The following is a 16,626-nucleotide window of genomic DNA, read 5'->3' as shown; positions in this document are numbered from 1 at the left end:
AGAATGTTATATTACTTGGGTAGTTTGAAACAGCATACATATGTAGAGGGTTGGGTTTGAGGTGAATAAGATGGAATGATCATAAAAAAATAAAATCAAGGAAAATGGAGTAACTATATCATACAAATGAGGCATGAATGGAAGAATTATTACAGTGGGGACAGGTGAAGGATAGAAAGATGAAGGTGCTAAGTATTCTTATCAGAATTGAGTTTAAGAGGAAATAACATATATGAAATCTATATCTCTAAATGCTGATACCAGTAAATTAGAAAAAGAACCGACCAATGAATTGGATATTCAACTTTAAAAAAAAAAAAAAAGGAAGAAATTAAAAATCCCCAATTAAACACCAAATTGAAAATCCTAAAAATTAAAGATGAGATTAATAAAATGTAATGTAAGAAAACCATTGAATTAATAAAACTAGAAATTGATTTTATGAAAAAATAGGTAAACCATTAGTTAATATGATTTTTAAAAAGAGAAGAAAACCAAATTACTAATATCAAAACTGAAAAGGGGGATTATACCATAATGAAACAAAATCAAAACAATTACTAGTAGTTAATTTGTCCAATTATATGCCTATCCATTTTAATAATTTAGGTGAAATGAAATAATATTTACAAAAATATAAAATACCTAAATTAACAGAAGAAGAAATAGAACATCTAAATAAACCTGTTTTAGAAAAAAAAAAAATTGAACAGACCATAAGAAAAAAGCATAGGACCAAATGGATTTCCAAATAATTCCTACCACACATTTAAAGATCAACTAAATCCAATTTTGAATAAATTATTTGGAATAAGGGGCAAAGAAAGAGTCCCACAAAATTCCTTTTATGAAACAAATGTGGTCCTGATACCTAAACCAAAAAAATAAATACAGAAGAAAATTATGGATCAATTTCATTAATTGATGGGAATTCAAAAATCCTAAATAAAATATTAGCCCAGGAGACTTCAACAATATAGCATAAAGATTATGCATGGTAATCAAATGGGATTTATATCAAGAGCACAGAAATGGTTTAATATAAGGAAAATTATTAACATAATTGATTATATCATATGATTATATCTATATATATAATATATCATATAATTATCATGTAATAGATGTAGATAACGCTCTTGATAAAATACAATACTCATTTTTATTAAAATCCCTTGAAAACATAGATATTAGTAGATTTTTCCTTAAGACAATAAGTATCTACCTAAAACCATCAGCAAGCATTATTTCTTTTTTATTTGGTATTTTATTTTTACTCAGTTATATGTAAAAGCAATTTTTAACATTCATTCTTTCCCTTCCTCCCCCCCACAGGGAATACAGGTAATTCAATATAAGTTATACATGTATGGTCATGCAAAACATTTCCATAATAGTCATGTTGTGAAAGAAAACATAGACCAAAAAAAAAAAAAAAAACCCTCAAGAAAAATAAAGTTTTAAAAAAAAGTATGCTTCAGTCTATACTCAGACACCATCAGTTCTTTCTCTGAGTATGGATAGCATTTTTCATCATAAGTCCTTTAGAATTGTTGTGGATCATTGTGTTGCTGAGAATAGTTACATTATTCATAGCTGATCATCTTAAAATATTGGTTTTAATTTGGACACAATATTTTTCCCTTTGCATCATGGAAATTCATGGAAGTTTTTCCAGATTTCTCTGAATACATCCTCCTCCTCATTTGTTATAGCACAATAGTATTCCATCACTATTACGTATCATAATCAATTCAGGCCATTCCCCGAGTGATGGGCAGATCCCCTCACTTTCCAATTTTTTGCCACCATAAAAATAATATCTCTTGCACATATGCCCTTTTCCTTTTTTATAATTTTTAAAATCTCTTTTGGGATACAGACCCAAGTAGTGGTATTGCTAGATCAAAGGATATGAAGGTTTTTATAGCTCTTTGGGCACAATTCCAAATTGCTCCACAGAATGGTTGAATCAGTTCACAAATCCATTTGTCATTTTTTTTTTTGTCTTATTAGCCAATCTAATAGATATGTGGTAGTACTTCAGAATTTAATTTCATGTCATCCCAATTAATTCACCAGAAAAGTATTTTATTGAATTGAAATAAAATAATAATAAAATTCATTTGGAAGGAGAGAAAATCAAAGAATTTGATCAAGAATATCAAAGGAATTGAAAAAAAATGTAAAAGAAGAAAGTTGAGCAGTACCAGATCTTAAACTATGTTTTTTGGAAGCAATTATCAAAGCAATCTGGTACTAACTAAAAAATAGAAAAGTGAATTGTTGGAACAGTGTCTGCATGCAATACATAGTTGTAAATGATTAAAGTAACTTTGTATTTGACAAATGTAAAGATTTAAGCTTTTGGGATAAGTATATACTATTAAGTAAAAATTGTTGGGAAAACAGGAAAGCTCTCTGGGAGAAATTAAGTGGAGATCAACATTTGACACCCTTTACCAAGATAAGATCAAAATGGATACATGACTTAGATATAAAGGGAAATATTATATAAATTAGAAGAACTTGGAACATTTTACTTATCAGATTTGTGAAAGGAGAAGTATTTATGAATAAGCACAATATAGAGAGCATTGTTAGATGAAAAATTAATAATTTTAATTATATTAAAAGTTTTTCTACAAATAAAACCAATGTAGCCTAGATTAGAAGGAAAATAGAAAATTGGAGGGAAATTTCCATAGACATTTGGTCTCATATCTCAAATATATAGAGAATTTTGTCAGATTTATAAGACTATGAGTCATTCCCCAAATGATAAATAGTTATAGCATACTAACCGACAGATTTTTGATGGAGAAATCAAAATGACATATAGTCATATAAAAAATCATTAGTATTCAAGGAAATGTAAATTAAAACAACTTTGAGACATCTCATTCCTATTAGATTGGTTATAATGAAAGAAGATGGAAATGACAAATGTTGGAGGGGATTTAGAAAAATTGGGACACTAATACACTTGTTAGAATTGTGAACTGATCCAGCCATTTTGGAGAGCAATCTGGAATTATTTCCAAAGAGTTAGAAAACTATGTTTATATCCTTTGATCTAGCAATACCACTATTAGATTTGTTTCCTAAGGTGATCAGGGAAAAAGGAAAGAACCTGTGTGTTCTAAAATATTGTGATGGCAGAAAAAAAAAGAAATTGAGGAAATTGTGATGGAAAAATACTGTGCTGTAAGAAATGATGAGCTGGTTGATTTTAGAAAAACAGGGAAAGATTTAAATGAAATAATAAAAAGTGAAATGAATCAATAGAACTATGTATGCAGTAACAATATTGTTCAAAGAACAATTGTGAAGTTTGTTTATCACAAATACTCAAGTCAATTACAAAGGACCTATGAAAGAAGATGCTATCCACCTCAGAAAAAGAACTAACAAACCCAAGCATTTATAGTTTGGTTTTATATATATTTATAAATTTGTGTCAAATGGTGACTTTCTCTAGTGTGTGATGGAAAGAGAGAGCGAGCAACAGTTTGGCAACAACAAAAAAATTAAATTAATTTTAAAAACAACAACAAAATGAATGTGATTGAGAATTAAAATTACCTAGTATTTTTATATGATGCAATTTTCTTTTATAGGGTGATGAACTAGCACCTGTGGGAAGCTACAACCAGAGAAAAGAAGATGAAGAAAACATTTTGGAAAAGCTTACAAAGCAGCTGCAAGAACTTGCTGTGACTATAAGTAAAGAAAATGTAACTCCGTATGTTAATTTTTTTTCACTAGTCATAATCCTTATAACACTGTTACAAATAATAATGCTTTATAATTACATCATTTATCTTTTAACATATACTACCAGATTGTGAAGTATATATTTCACATATATATGCAGTAGTATCATTAGATTTATGGCATTGTTCCTGTGGAACAAATTGCCCTCATGATACTGTTTCACTAACATAGTTTTTGTGATGCCAGTTAATAATGGTAGATTTCATGTAGCTGTACTAAAGAAAATGAAGTTGAGACATAATTATTCTTCTTATATCACTACCTTTTGGTATTCTCTATTCAGATTGAAGGAATTTTTAATGTTTATTTCCAAACAGAAGTAACAACATAGCTATAAACGAGAGGCATTACAATAAACAATTATTTATTAATCATTAAGCAAGCATATTTATAAAGTATCTGCTGTGTGATAGATACTCTGCTAAGCACTGGTTATAGAAAGATGGGCAAAACAACAACAGCAAAAAACAAACCCCAAACCAATTACTCCCTGCTTTCAAATCCAATGGGGGAGATCCATGTACAGAAAACTATACAAACAAAATATTTACAGGATAAATAGAAGATAAACCCAGAGGGAAGACACCAAGATTTAGGAGGACAGGGAGAGGCTTCTTGCAGTAAATGAGACTAAGGGAAACTGGAGAGAAAGGAGAAATAAGAAGGAAGAATGTTTCACAGCCAGTGAAAATCTCCAGTGTTGGAAAATGCAGTATCATGGAGGAAGAACCGAAGGTGATCAGTGTCACTTAATGTTATACTTCTCTGTATCCTCCCCAGTATCTCCTCTTCTCCAGAAGCTTATAGTCTCTTTGGGAAGAAAAGATTAAAATACAAGAGAGATGAAATAAGAATGTAAAAACTCAAGAGATTGTCTTGAGGGTTATAAGTGAAATATTTAAAGAAAAGTTAAGAATTGATAATATTGAAAAAGATTCTTGAAATAAAATTTGAATATTTGTTGGTTGATTATAATATCATTCTCATGGTTATATCTATATTGTTATGTTTCTACATTGAATGAATGGATAAAAAAGCACTATGTACAATATGCCATGCTAAGTTCTGGGGATACAAACAGAAAGTGGAGCCAGTCGTTGGGCTTAAGGAACTCACTTTAATAGGGGAAACAAGTTCAGTTTTAGCTGTGAGCTAGTTGGAAAGGCCTGGTAGTCCTTAGGGTATCAGGAAAACAGATGGTAATGGATATTCCTTGATGTCATTTCTCTTGATAAAAAGCCACATCCATTTCTAATGTGGAGGCCTTTGCAATGCCAAGAACTTTAGGGATGGGTCTTTCTTTTCCAGGCCTCGGGAGCAATGGTTGTTGGGGTGCTATATAGGTTCAGTAGTACCTGAAGAGGTAGTTTTCCGGTCTCATCTCCAGGAGCAACTTCCCTGGATGATTGTGGCAGGGCTGGGCTATAGCAGGGCTGCTGGTCTGTAGGTGCAGCTGCTCTTCCTGGGACTCTTTGGCTGCCTTCAGCTGGAAAATGGTGGTCCAGATGATGGCAAGGGTTAGACTATATTCTGAGTAAAACATTCTATCCTCCACTGGATATGGAGACTAGCTAAAGGGAGGCTAACCAGGTCCTAAATAGTATTATTTACTATAACCCTCCACTAGCATGGTAACTGAATCCACATGGTTATCAAGTAAAACAGACTCACAAGAGGTAGGTAGTTCCATAGGCAGTGTTGCAAATGTCATGATAATATAGCATAGTTCCCCAATGACCACAGCAGACTGGTGATTTTATTATGACATATTGCTGGTATCAGGGTTTCTTTCTTATTTCTATCTAGTATGATATTAAAATTTCTTAGCACCATTTGATCTGCAGTCCCCTGCCCTCTCCTTTGTACCAAGGAACAGATTCCTTCCCTTTGCCTTGATTTCCCCCTACTTTTCCATCTGGATATGTGAGCTAACTGCCTTTCAGATCCGCGTGGGTTAGCCAGCAACAGACCATGTTTCCTTCGCTTCCCTCCTCCCTTGATCTCTGCATCTGTTGCACATCTATATAAGCTGGATTCCCTTCCATAGGAAGAGCAGCATCATACAATCACAGACTTAGTGGTAGAAGGAACCTCAGGGACCATACAGTCCAGCCCCTTCATTTTACAGATGGGGAAACTGACCCCCAACAAGGTAAGGAACTTGTCCAAGGTCACCCAGGTGTAAATAGGTCATAGGGGTAGGATTTTAACTCAGACCCTCCAACTCCAAAGCTACTGTCCATTGATTCATACATGGAATGTATCTGCCCTTCATTTTTTGTGATCCTAGTCATAATTATCTATTACAGAGAAGAGAAAGTCCAGGCTATTTCCCAGACTGAAGAAGTAGAAGACTCTGAAGAAATTGATGATGATGATGATGATAACAATGATAGTGATGCTGCTGCTGCTGCTGCTGATGGTGGTGGTGGTGATGATGATAATGATGATGATGATGATGATGATAGTGAAGATGAAGAAAGTGAAGAGGAGGAGGAGGAAGAAGAAGTAGAAGAGGATGATGACTCTAATGATGAACAGCCAATTAACAACGAATATATTGCTGTGGGCGACTTTGTTGCTCAGCAAGCAGGAGATCTCACATTTAAGGTAAATTTGGGCACCTAGTGTCAAGAATGAATATATATATATATATATATATATATATATATATATATATATAACATAAAGGCAATATCTAACTCATGTGATAAAAATGCTAGATGAGATCAGAGCTAGAGCTAGAGAAGACCACAAAGACCATTTTGTCCAATCCCCTCATTTTACAAATGGAGATGAGACACAGGGAATGAATTGGCTACTTTCTCATGGTCACACAGCTGCAGAAATTTGAACCCAATTCCTCTAACTTTGGGGGCAAAATTCTATCCTCTGCATCATGAGACTTAAAATCCATAGCAATGGGATTCTTAAGCTTTTTCTCAAAGCCAGATATTCTTACAAATAAAGCTTTTATGAAACTGCAAATGAAACAAAGTCTACCTCCTTTGGACTTTTTCTGCTTGTTCCAAAGACCTTGGTCTTTATTAGAAATAAGAGTTGAAGTTACAGAGAGTCTGATTTAGACTTGAGGTATGGGAAAACTTCCTAATAATTAAGTATTGAATTCTACTAAAAAGGGAGTGGGCTTCTTAGTAAGTAGGAAGAAATAGGATCCTTAGAGGTCTTCAAGCAAACATGACCACTTTTTGGGATATTTAAATGGGATTCTTGCTTAGATATCGACTGGATTGGATGATTTTCTGGCTCTGAAATCCTCTCATTCCTTTCAAACAAAGTAGAATTTACAGAATCATGATGAAGATATTGAAATATATTTAATATTGAAGAGTCTATACTTCAAGTTTCCATTATAGGTGATGTGAATTTGAGACTTATCCTTGGGATGAATATAGAATGTTAAAACTGAAGGAATCTTGAAGATCATTTCTTCTAAGCCCCTCATTTGACAGATGAAACTAAGAGGGAAAACATCTTGGTTGCAAGCTAATTAGCAACTCATCTTCATTTTATTTGTTTTTCAGTCACGTCCAACTCTTTGTAAGCAATTTACGCAAGAAATTCTTCATTAATTTTAGTTCTAATGGTAATTTTCAAATCCTATTTGAAAAGGTAATTTAAAATCATGGTAAGATTAGAACAGATTAAATATAAAGTAAGAGAAAAATACTTTTTAGCACATATCATGAGGCTTAAGTACTTATTGGTACTAGGTTTTTTGTTTTGTTCTTTTAAGAAAGATGAAGTTCTCCTCATACTTAAAAAGAAACCTGATGGCTGGTGGGTAGCTAAGAATATTCATGGAACTAAAGGTCTCGTTCCCAAAACCTACTTGGAGGTAGGTACATATATTTATTTTTTTTCTTTTTAATTGTAATTTTTCATTTTTTGTGCATGTTTCCCTTTGGTATAACTGCAGAACCTTTTGATCTAAGAAGCGTTTTTTCTAATATGACCTTAGCAATAAAATTGCTTTATATTAAAAGGGATAGACATGAGAAATATCTATCTGTCTCCTACAATGCATCTGTTAAATGACCCTGAGCACTTGGACTGATATCTTTTTTAAAAATGATGTTGCAAAATTTTTAAAAATAGAAATTGAGTTCTGTGGATGGTAAAAATGACCTATTTCAATCATTTCCAGCCCTGTGTTAAAGAGAAAGAGGAACAGGAATACAGTGAAGGGGAAAGTGAAGATGATGTAGAGGTAGTAGATGAAACAGCCCATGGAACCGAAATTAAGCCAAGGTGAGAATGTTTGAGGGTGTATGAAAGGAGGTACAGGGAAAAATGTATTGATTCCATTCTTTTCATCAAAAAATAACTTAAAGAATTTTTTTTTAAATTTAGATATATTTTCTTTTAATTCTTTTTAGTTCTTTTAAAAGTCAAAAGAGCAATTTAGCTTTAGGAACATTTTCATAGTGGAAGGTTGTATCCTCCCTTGATTATACCCTGAAGGCATTAGATTTTAACACCCATGACAATTTAGTACATTCAACTAGCTAAATGAGTGTTGAACCTATATCAGTAAGTAGGCACAGCTTTTACACTGTTTCATATGTATATGATTTTCTTATTTTTATCTGTCCCCAGAACTGATTCTCATTGGAGTGCTATTAGAAAAGCTATTACAGAGGTTAGTGTCTTTCTTACAATATTAATTATGTCTCATTTTTTTATCCAACTATCATAGATATCAGATTAGATAATCAAAAGTGGGATGGGGCTTGGGGTGATAATCTTGTGATCTAAAAAGCATTTTTCTAATATAACCGTAGAACTAGTTAAGAGTAGGAAGGCATTTACGTTACATAATTTGACAGTCTCTGAGTAAAGCCTCTGGCTCCAAGTATTTTCTCTTGGTTGCCCTTCTACCTAGTTACCACCATTTGGTCTCCTCTTAAGAGGATAGTACTTAGCCATTATGAATCATTAATACTACATCTTAGCTTCATTTATTAAGAATGAAGTAGTTAATCACATTATCATGTCCTGATGGAACGAAAACCAGTATTTTAAATTTTATTGGGGATTAGAGTGGGGAATAACTAGAGTGATAAGCCTGAATGAAACAATTCACTGTGTATTAGGTGTCTATAGACAGGGAGTGGAACTAGAAAGGAAGACAGACCATTTCTTGGGAGTAATTGTGTTTCACTGATTTACAAAGTTTGTGATTAAATTCCTTGTTTTCTCTCTAATTCACAACTTCCCTCTCCTCACACCCTTTATATGTGTATTTTTTACTGGCATAATATATGTGTGTATATGTATGTATATACATGCATATATACTTATGCATGTCTCCATCACATGAAGAAAAATTTATGAAGTGTGGAGAAAAAGGCATAAAAATCACTATTACTTTTCTTCAATAACTAGAGTAATACTATTGATGTGTTGACTGCTATGGGAGCTATTCCTACAGGATTTAGACCATCAACTCTTCACCAGCTATTAGAAGAAGGTAAGATTTGAATTGTCATTTACTTAGACTAGAAGCCAAATAACCTTGTATTCTAAGTTCTCTAACACCTTAGTACCCGATTTCATGTATAATTCAACTTAGTTTATGCTATCATGTTTCATTCCTTAAAAAGAAGAAAGCTATCTGCTCTTTGAGAGAAGCAAATTATTAGCCAAATTTTAAGGCAATTCTTAGTTGTTGGGTTTTTTTTTTAACATGGAAAGAAGAGAAGATTTTTTTTAAAAGAAAATTAAAAGTATTTTTATTTCTAAATATATATATATATATATATAATCCCTTGTTTTACATTGAATATTTAATTTTAATTTTAGATTTGACATGCAAAATATTTGTCTATTATTTGTCTGGGATGGTTTTCTCATGATTCTTTTTCTTATATTTCTGTTATATATTGTAAATTCGTATGATTTAAATAAGTATTTTAGGGATAATAAAGTATGATGAATTATTAGATATTGAAATAAAATAGGCTCATAATTTATGCACTCATCTATTTTGTAAATCAACATACGTTAATAAAAAACTATTCTGAAAAAAATGACCAGAGGCTGTAAATTATGTTAATAATTTATTTTTCATGTTTTTCATACTGGCAAATTTCTTGAAATATTATTAAATTAGTTATTTTTTTATTATAGCTTTTTATTTACAAGATATATGCATGGGTAATTTTTCAGCATTGACAGTTCCAAAACCTTTTGTTCCAATTTTTCCCCTCCTTCCCCTCTTTCCCTCCCCCAGATGGCAGGTTGACCAATACATGTTAAATAAGTTAAAGTATAAGTTAAATACAATATATGTCTACATGTCCATACAGTTATTTTGTTGTACAAAAAGAATCGGACTTTGAAATAGTGTACAGTTAGCCTGTGAAGGAAATCAAAAATGCAGGCGGACAAAAATAGAGGGATTGGGAATTCTATGTAGTAGTTCATAGTCATCTCCCAGAGTTCTTTCGCTGGGTGTAGCTGGTTCAATTCATTGCTAATTGATCATCATATAGTATTGTTGTTGAAGTAAATAATGATCTCCTGGAACTGCTCATTTCACTCAGCATCAGTTCACATAAGTCTCTCCAGGCCTTTCTGAAATCATCCTGCTAGTCGATAAATTAGTTATAAGCAGAGCAGGTAGGTGGCACAATGAATAAAGCATAGGACTTAGAATAAGGAAGATTCATCTTCCTGAGTTCAAATGCAGCCTTAGACACTTATTAGCTGTGTGAACTTAGACAAGTCACTTAACCCTGTTTGCCTTACTGCACTAAAGAAAGAAATAGCAAACCAGTTCAGTATCTTTGCCAAGAAAACCCCATGGACAGTATGGTCACAGGTCACTGAAAGCAGCACACAACTCAACAACAGTCAAAGTTTAGAAGCAAACAGATCTCAAAAGAAGAATGGTGTAAACTATTAGATACCTGAAGATACATTGTTCTGAGTTACTAATATTACCATAGCTGACCCCAATAGAGAAATGAAAGAGTTTACCTCCTTCCCTTCTTTGCAGAAATAGAGGTGCACCTGAATGCAGAATACTGTACATGCTGTCAAACCTGTTGGATTTGTTGATTAATTTTACTTTTCCTTTTTCTCCTCTTTCTGATTCTTTTATTATAAGGATGACTTCTTTCCTAATACAATACCAGGAACCTAGGAGGTGACATATGATAACTGATGTTGATAAAAAATACAAGATCATTATTTGATTATGCATTTCATTTCTTTTTCTGTAAGAACATTAAAGAAAAGAAAAATCATTTTTCCTCCAGGAAATCGTTTTCAAGCAAGTTACTTTTTACAGCCTGAACTTAGCCCTTCACAACTGGCTTTTAAAGATATGATATGGGATTCTGAAAATGGCACTGTAAGTATTTACTATCAGAAAAACTATACATTTTCAAGAGTTAGGTATATTCTTAAATATATTAATAAAGTACAATTTTCAATATGTGAATTGGATAATACATTGGAGGATAAAAAACTTTTTTGGCCTATGAACATAGTAATATAACTTAATTATAACTAATTTGTAATGCAGAACCTTAAGTAGTATTTAATTACAATGGGTTATAGTCTTCTTTAATTCTCTCTCTCTCTTTTTTTTGGGGGGGGAGGTGAGGCAGTTAAGTGACTTGCCCAGGGTCACACATTTAGTAAGTGGTTTTTTTTGGGGGGGAAGGTGAGGCAGTTAAGTGACTTGCCCAGGGTCACACATTTAGTAAGTGTTAAGTGTCTGAGGCCAGATTTGAACTCAGGGCCTTCTGACTCCAGGACTGCTACTTTATCCAGTGCTCCATCTAACTGCCCCCTTTAATTCTCTAACATTTACAATTCTGCTGTCAGGGAGAAAAAACAATTTATTTTATATTTCTGTTTTGTTAAATTATTAAGAGTGAGAAAGTGAGGTATAATGTATTGATCTTCCTGTTTGGGGAGAGGAAAGGCCTAGAATATTACTTAGCATTCTTTACCAGAATCAAAGATGTAAGCTATAAACTACTTGTTTTTAAGTTGGAAGGAAGAGTGGTAAATATTTTAGAACCACTTTGTTTTTAGAAACATTGTTCTTCCTTGGGTAGAACATTGAGTCTACCCAAACCCATGTCTTCTGACTCCAAATTATTCTGTTTTTATCTCCTACTTTGCATCATAGTTATTGATGCACATATTATCCCTTCTAGTAAAACCTAGATTTTTAGTGAACGTATCCTATTCCTTCCTTATAGATTCCTTAGTACTCATTCATGCTCTTTACACATGGTGGGCATTCATTAAAGATTTTTTTTAGTTAATGTATTGTTTTAAAAGAAAAGATCAGAAAGAACTTAACCTTGATTGACATAATCTATAAAAAAATTGAATATTTAGAAGGTCTTAATGCAATATTTTTTCCTACCATTTGCATTCTAAGTCACATTAATAGATATAAATAATCATCTTTAGTCCCCCTTTTTGTGCCTTTCTATCATTTTGTCTATGAATGTGATTCTTCTCTTCATTACAAAAATAATGAATTTCTACATAATAGTCAGGTTTTTCTATTTGGAGCTTTTCTAACTTCTGTTGTCCTCTACCTAAAAGTAGAACAAGATTTTTGAGTTTTCTTTTTGTCTTAGAGAAATATTTCAATTTCCAAAGCAGCTAGGTAGCAATGAATTTTTTCTTAAAAATATTAGTTTTGATATAAATCTAAACTCTAATAAAATTTAAAATAGAGTAATGGATCTTTGAATTGAAGGCCAGGGTATGCTGGTAAATGTTTAACAATTCACTGTCCATATATATGTGTGTGTGTGTGTGTGGGTGTGGGTATTAAATGTTTATATATGTGTGTGACACATACTTATATATATATGTGTGTATGTGTATGTAACTTCAAAATTTAATGTGCATTTCCAATATTTTATCTATCACTTGCTTAACTTTAAACTCTAGACAATCAACAAAACAATAATCAAGCTGTGCTTTTGCAATATTTGCTGATTTCTGAGGTGTAAATGCTCTCTAGTACAGCCCTGTTTGGAAGGAACCTAAGAGAGGTCAACATCTTTAGCCTTTGATTGTCAGTCAGACAGTTGGTCATTAAACATTTATTAAGTACCTCCTGTGTTTCAGACACTGATAAACATTGGTATCATAAAGGACAAAAGACAGTCCCTGACCTTGATGAGCTTATATAATCTAATAATTGAAGCTTGAATCCACACTAATGTGTGTAGTAATATAATTGTCTAGTAATAAAATACTAGTGGTAAGATGATAAATGAAATGCTAACAAAAAATTTTAATATTGACATCTTATCATTAATTTTTTAAAGTAGTTACCAGATACTGGTATTTTCCTTCTTGTAAATTTGCAGTCCTTTTTCTTTTTTGTATGTGTACTTTCTTAGCTAACTGAGTTCACATAATCAGTTTAATTTATCAGTGGTAAATTCAGGATGCTATGTATGAAAGATGGTATGAATTTTAAGAATAAAAATAACTTTTTACGTGTGTGTTTGTTTTAGATCAAACCCAGACCAAGCCGTGTGTCACTGATTCTAACCTTATGGAGTTGTAAAATGATCCCTCTTCCAGGAGTAAGCTTACAGGTTCTCAGCAGACATGTCCGTCTCTGCCTGTTTGATGGAAGCAAGGTAAGCTCTGCTGATGCAGTCTGTTATGAGACCATATACTTAGAACTAAAAGAGATCTCAAAATCCATCTCAATAAGAAAATCTGAGAATGTGAAGTGATTTTCCAAGAGCTGCTTTGGGTCTGTAACTATGAACATTTGCTTAAAAGCTAAAACAATTTTGAGAAAAGTTTAAAGTTGAATCAAAATTCAGGTCATAGAAGGTAAGTGGTAGAGTGGGAAATTAAATTATATTACATTAAATTTAAACCCATGTCTTCTGACTCCAAAGCAATGTTCTTTCCACTGTGCCAATAATATTCTATTATATAAAATCCTATATCTTCAGATTGTTTGCCAAGTATTACCATATCCTGGGACACTAAAGGATTTTAGTGGAGTTGTAAACTGATCTAGCCATTCTAGAGAACAGTTTGGAACTATGCCCAAAGGGCTATCAAACTGTTCATTTCCTTGAATCTAGCTATGTCACTACTGGGTCTATATCCCAAAGAGATCATAAAAAAGGGAGTGATCAGACCCACAGGTACAAAAATGTTTGTAGCAGCTTTTTGTGGGGTCACGAATTAGAAATTAATGGATGTCTATAAGTTAGAGAGTGACTGAATAAATTATGATATGTAAATGTAATGGATTATTATTGTTCTATAAGAAATGATGAGGAAGCTGATTTCAGAAAAGCCTGGAAAGACTTCCTGGTAACTGATACTGAATGAAGTAAACAGAACCGGGAGGACATTGTACGTAGTAACAATAAGATCATGTTACATGCAGTGATTCAAGATAATTCCAAAAGACTTGGGATAGAAAATATCATCTGTATCCAGAGAGAGAAATATGGAGACTGATTGAAAATTGAAGCATATTTTTTTCACCTTTTTTTGTTACTTGTGGTTTTTCCTTTTTGTTCTCACTTTTCTTTCATAACATGACTAATACGGGGGCAGCTAAGTGGGGCAGTGGATAGAGCACCAGCCCTGAAGTCAGGAGGACCTGAGTTCAAATGTGGCCTCAGACACTTAACACTTCATGGTTGTGTGGCCCTGGGCAAGTCACTTAATCCCAATTGCCTCACATGGAAAAAAAATGACTACTATAGAAATATGTTTGAGGATTGTACATGTATATCTGTATCAACTTGCTTGCTGTCTTGGGAAAAAAGGTAAGGGAGGAAGGGAGAACAAAATTGGAATTCAAAATCTTAAAAAAAATGAATGTTGAAAACTATCTTATCATGTAATTGGAAAAATAAAATACTACTGAGGAAAAAAAACAAACCAAAAAATGTTACCATATTTTTGTGACTTTCTGTCCTTTCTTTATCAAGCTGTCTACAGATACCAAGCATTTGGATCAGAAAGTCATCTCCAAGTTCAGCTTATTATTTGGTTGTTTTATCTGTATGTCACTAATATGACTTAAACGATCTAATTGCCCAGGTGTAAAGACATTGTGTAAACATAGTCGGGTTTTTTAAAAAATTTGATTTCTCAGTCTTATTAATTGGAAATATAGAACACAAGTCTTTCCTGTTTTATAGATGAGGAAACCAAGATTCCCCAATGTTTAGTAACATGCCCAAGGTCACATAGCTCATGAGACCTCACCCCTGCTCTTAAGATCACAGTTCTGTCTGATGACAAGTTGTAGCATGAGAGAGTGAAAGAAAAAAACAAAAAAGCATGGGCTTAGAATCAGAATACTTACTTTCTTTTTATTTTTTCTCAGTAGTATTTTATTTTTCCAAATACATGTAAAGATAGTTTTCCACATTCATTTTTGTAAGATTTTGTGTTCCAAATTTTCCCCCCTCCCTTCCTAACTTCCCTCCTGCCCAAGACAGCAAGCAATCTGATATTGGTTAAACATATGCAATTCTTTTAAACATATGTTGAGAACTTTTAAGTTCTAACCTTGGGTCTCCCATTTGTCAGCTATGCAGCCTCTTTAGGTCTTACTCATCTGTAATAGGGATAATGCTCGCATTACCACTAAGGGTGGGTAAAATAGCCATATCGTACGACAGTTTCTGACGTAGAGCCCAGTTTCTGAAATTTCCAACATGGGAAGTTGGAATAACCTATGCGTTGTATTGAGGTAGGATCCTTCAGATTGTGAGGTCATATAAGACAGTCACACTCTAAGTGCTGTTCAGGCTAAATATTTGTACAGTGGATAAGATGACAGCGGTAGGTGGCCTCCAGCTTTGGGCTTTTATGAAATACCTGGGACAGGTCTTTGGTACCAACAGCAGTAGATGTGTGGGTAACCCTCTACTTCTGAGTGGGATGGTGATCCATATTACCACAAAAGAAGGCACCGATTCACCAAATCAGGTACATATCTAAAGTACTTTGAGAAATGAACTAAAACTGCCTATGAATGCAGATTTTTTTTTTTTTAATCTGGAAAAAACATCTGACTCATTTGAGAAAGTAGCAAATTGTGCACAACATACTTTCTGCTTTTTGTTTAAGGTCCTTTACATAAGTCATAGGATAAATTTTCTGACTATAAATGTTTTGGTTGATTAAAGGAAGCATGTCACCTTTAATTCTCTAGATGTTAAAGAAAAATAATACAGATATTCACAAAACAGAACTTAACTTTCCCCCTAAAACCACTCTGTCAAATATTCATATTTCTATTAAGGGACCACCATTCTAAATCCATCCCTCTCCCTCATCCCTGAAGGTTTTCTTTTTTGACATCTTTTGCATCTGTGTCTGTGACGACTGTGCTAGCACCCAGGACACCCCAGAATCAGCCGGAGTCAGGATAAGCAAAAGCCCTTAGCCTTTATTCTTGGTCTTTAGACGCAGGATTGAACAGGATGGATGCAGAATATCCATGACCTCCTTCTCCCTCGTCTACCACAAAGACTGACTCTGGCTTGCCTTACTCCACCCCCTAGTCCCTCCTACAATCCTCAGTATACACCAATCATTGAGCCATCACAGGATAGTGGAAAGGATCATTTTCCAAGCAAATGCCCATAGAGTATTGTCCAATCAGTAATTAGCCCTAAGTGCTTGAACCGACCTCAGTGCAATGACTCAAGAATTTCAGCCCTCTACGTGTGTCCTACTTGCCACTCACATAGGCATTACCCTGGTTTAGGCTCCTAATATCTCTCATCCTGAATTATTGCAATAGTTTTCTAAATGATCTTCCTGCTTCCTTTTCCTTTGCTT

At 33.3% G+C, this 16,626-nt stretch overlaps 1 protein-coding gene across 3 annotated transcripts in view; it reads left to right on the top strand.

Annotated features, from left to right (window-relative positions):
- Positions 1-16,626, top strand: part of NPHP1 (nephrocystin 1) — a 46,774-nt gene that overhangs the window by 15,153 nt on the left and 14,995 nt on the right. For all 3 annotated transcript variants that reach the window (XM_031950983.1, XM_031950981.1, XM_031950982.1), the window contains 8 exons: positions 3,621-3,745; positions 6,087-6,387; positions 7,535-7,636; positions 7,946-8,049; positions 8,398-8,440; positions 9,187-9,271; positions 11,064-11,158; positions 13,305-13,433. In XM_031950983.1, coding sequence (XP_031806843.1) covers positions 3,621-3,745; positions 6,087-6,387; positions 7,535-7,636; positions 7,946-8,049; positions 8,398-8,440; positions 9,187-9,271; positions 11,064-11,158; positions 13,305-13,433 — 984 coding nt within the window. The remainder of the gene's footprint in view (positions 1-3,620; positions 3,746-6,086; positions 6,388-7,534; positions 7,637-7,945; positions 8,050-8,397; positions 8,441-9,186; positions 9,272-11,063; positions 11,159-13,304; positions 13,434-16,626) is intronic.

This window comes from Sarcophilus harrisii, chromosome 2 (genome assembly GCF_902635505.1).
Source record: "Sarcophilus harrisii chromosome 2, mSarHar1.11, whole genome shotgun sequence".
Lineage (NCBI taxonomy): Eukaryota > Metazoa > Chordata > Mammalia > Dasyuromorphia > Dasyuridae > Sarcophilus > Sarcophilus harrisii.
The sequence above is the reverse complement of the archived record's forward strand: the minus strand, read 5'-3'. Positions and strand labels throughout refer to the sequence as shown.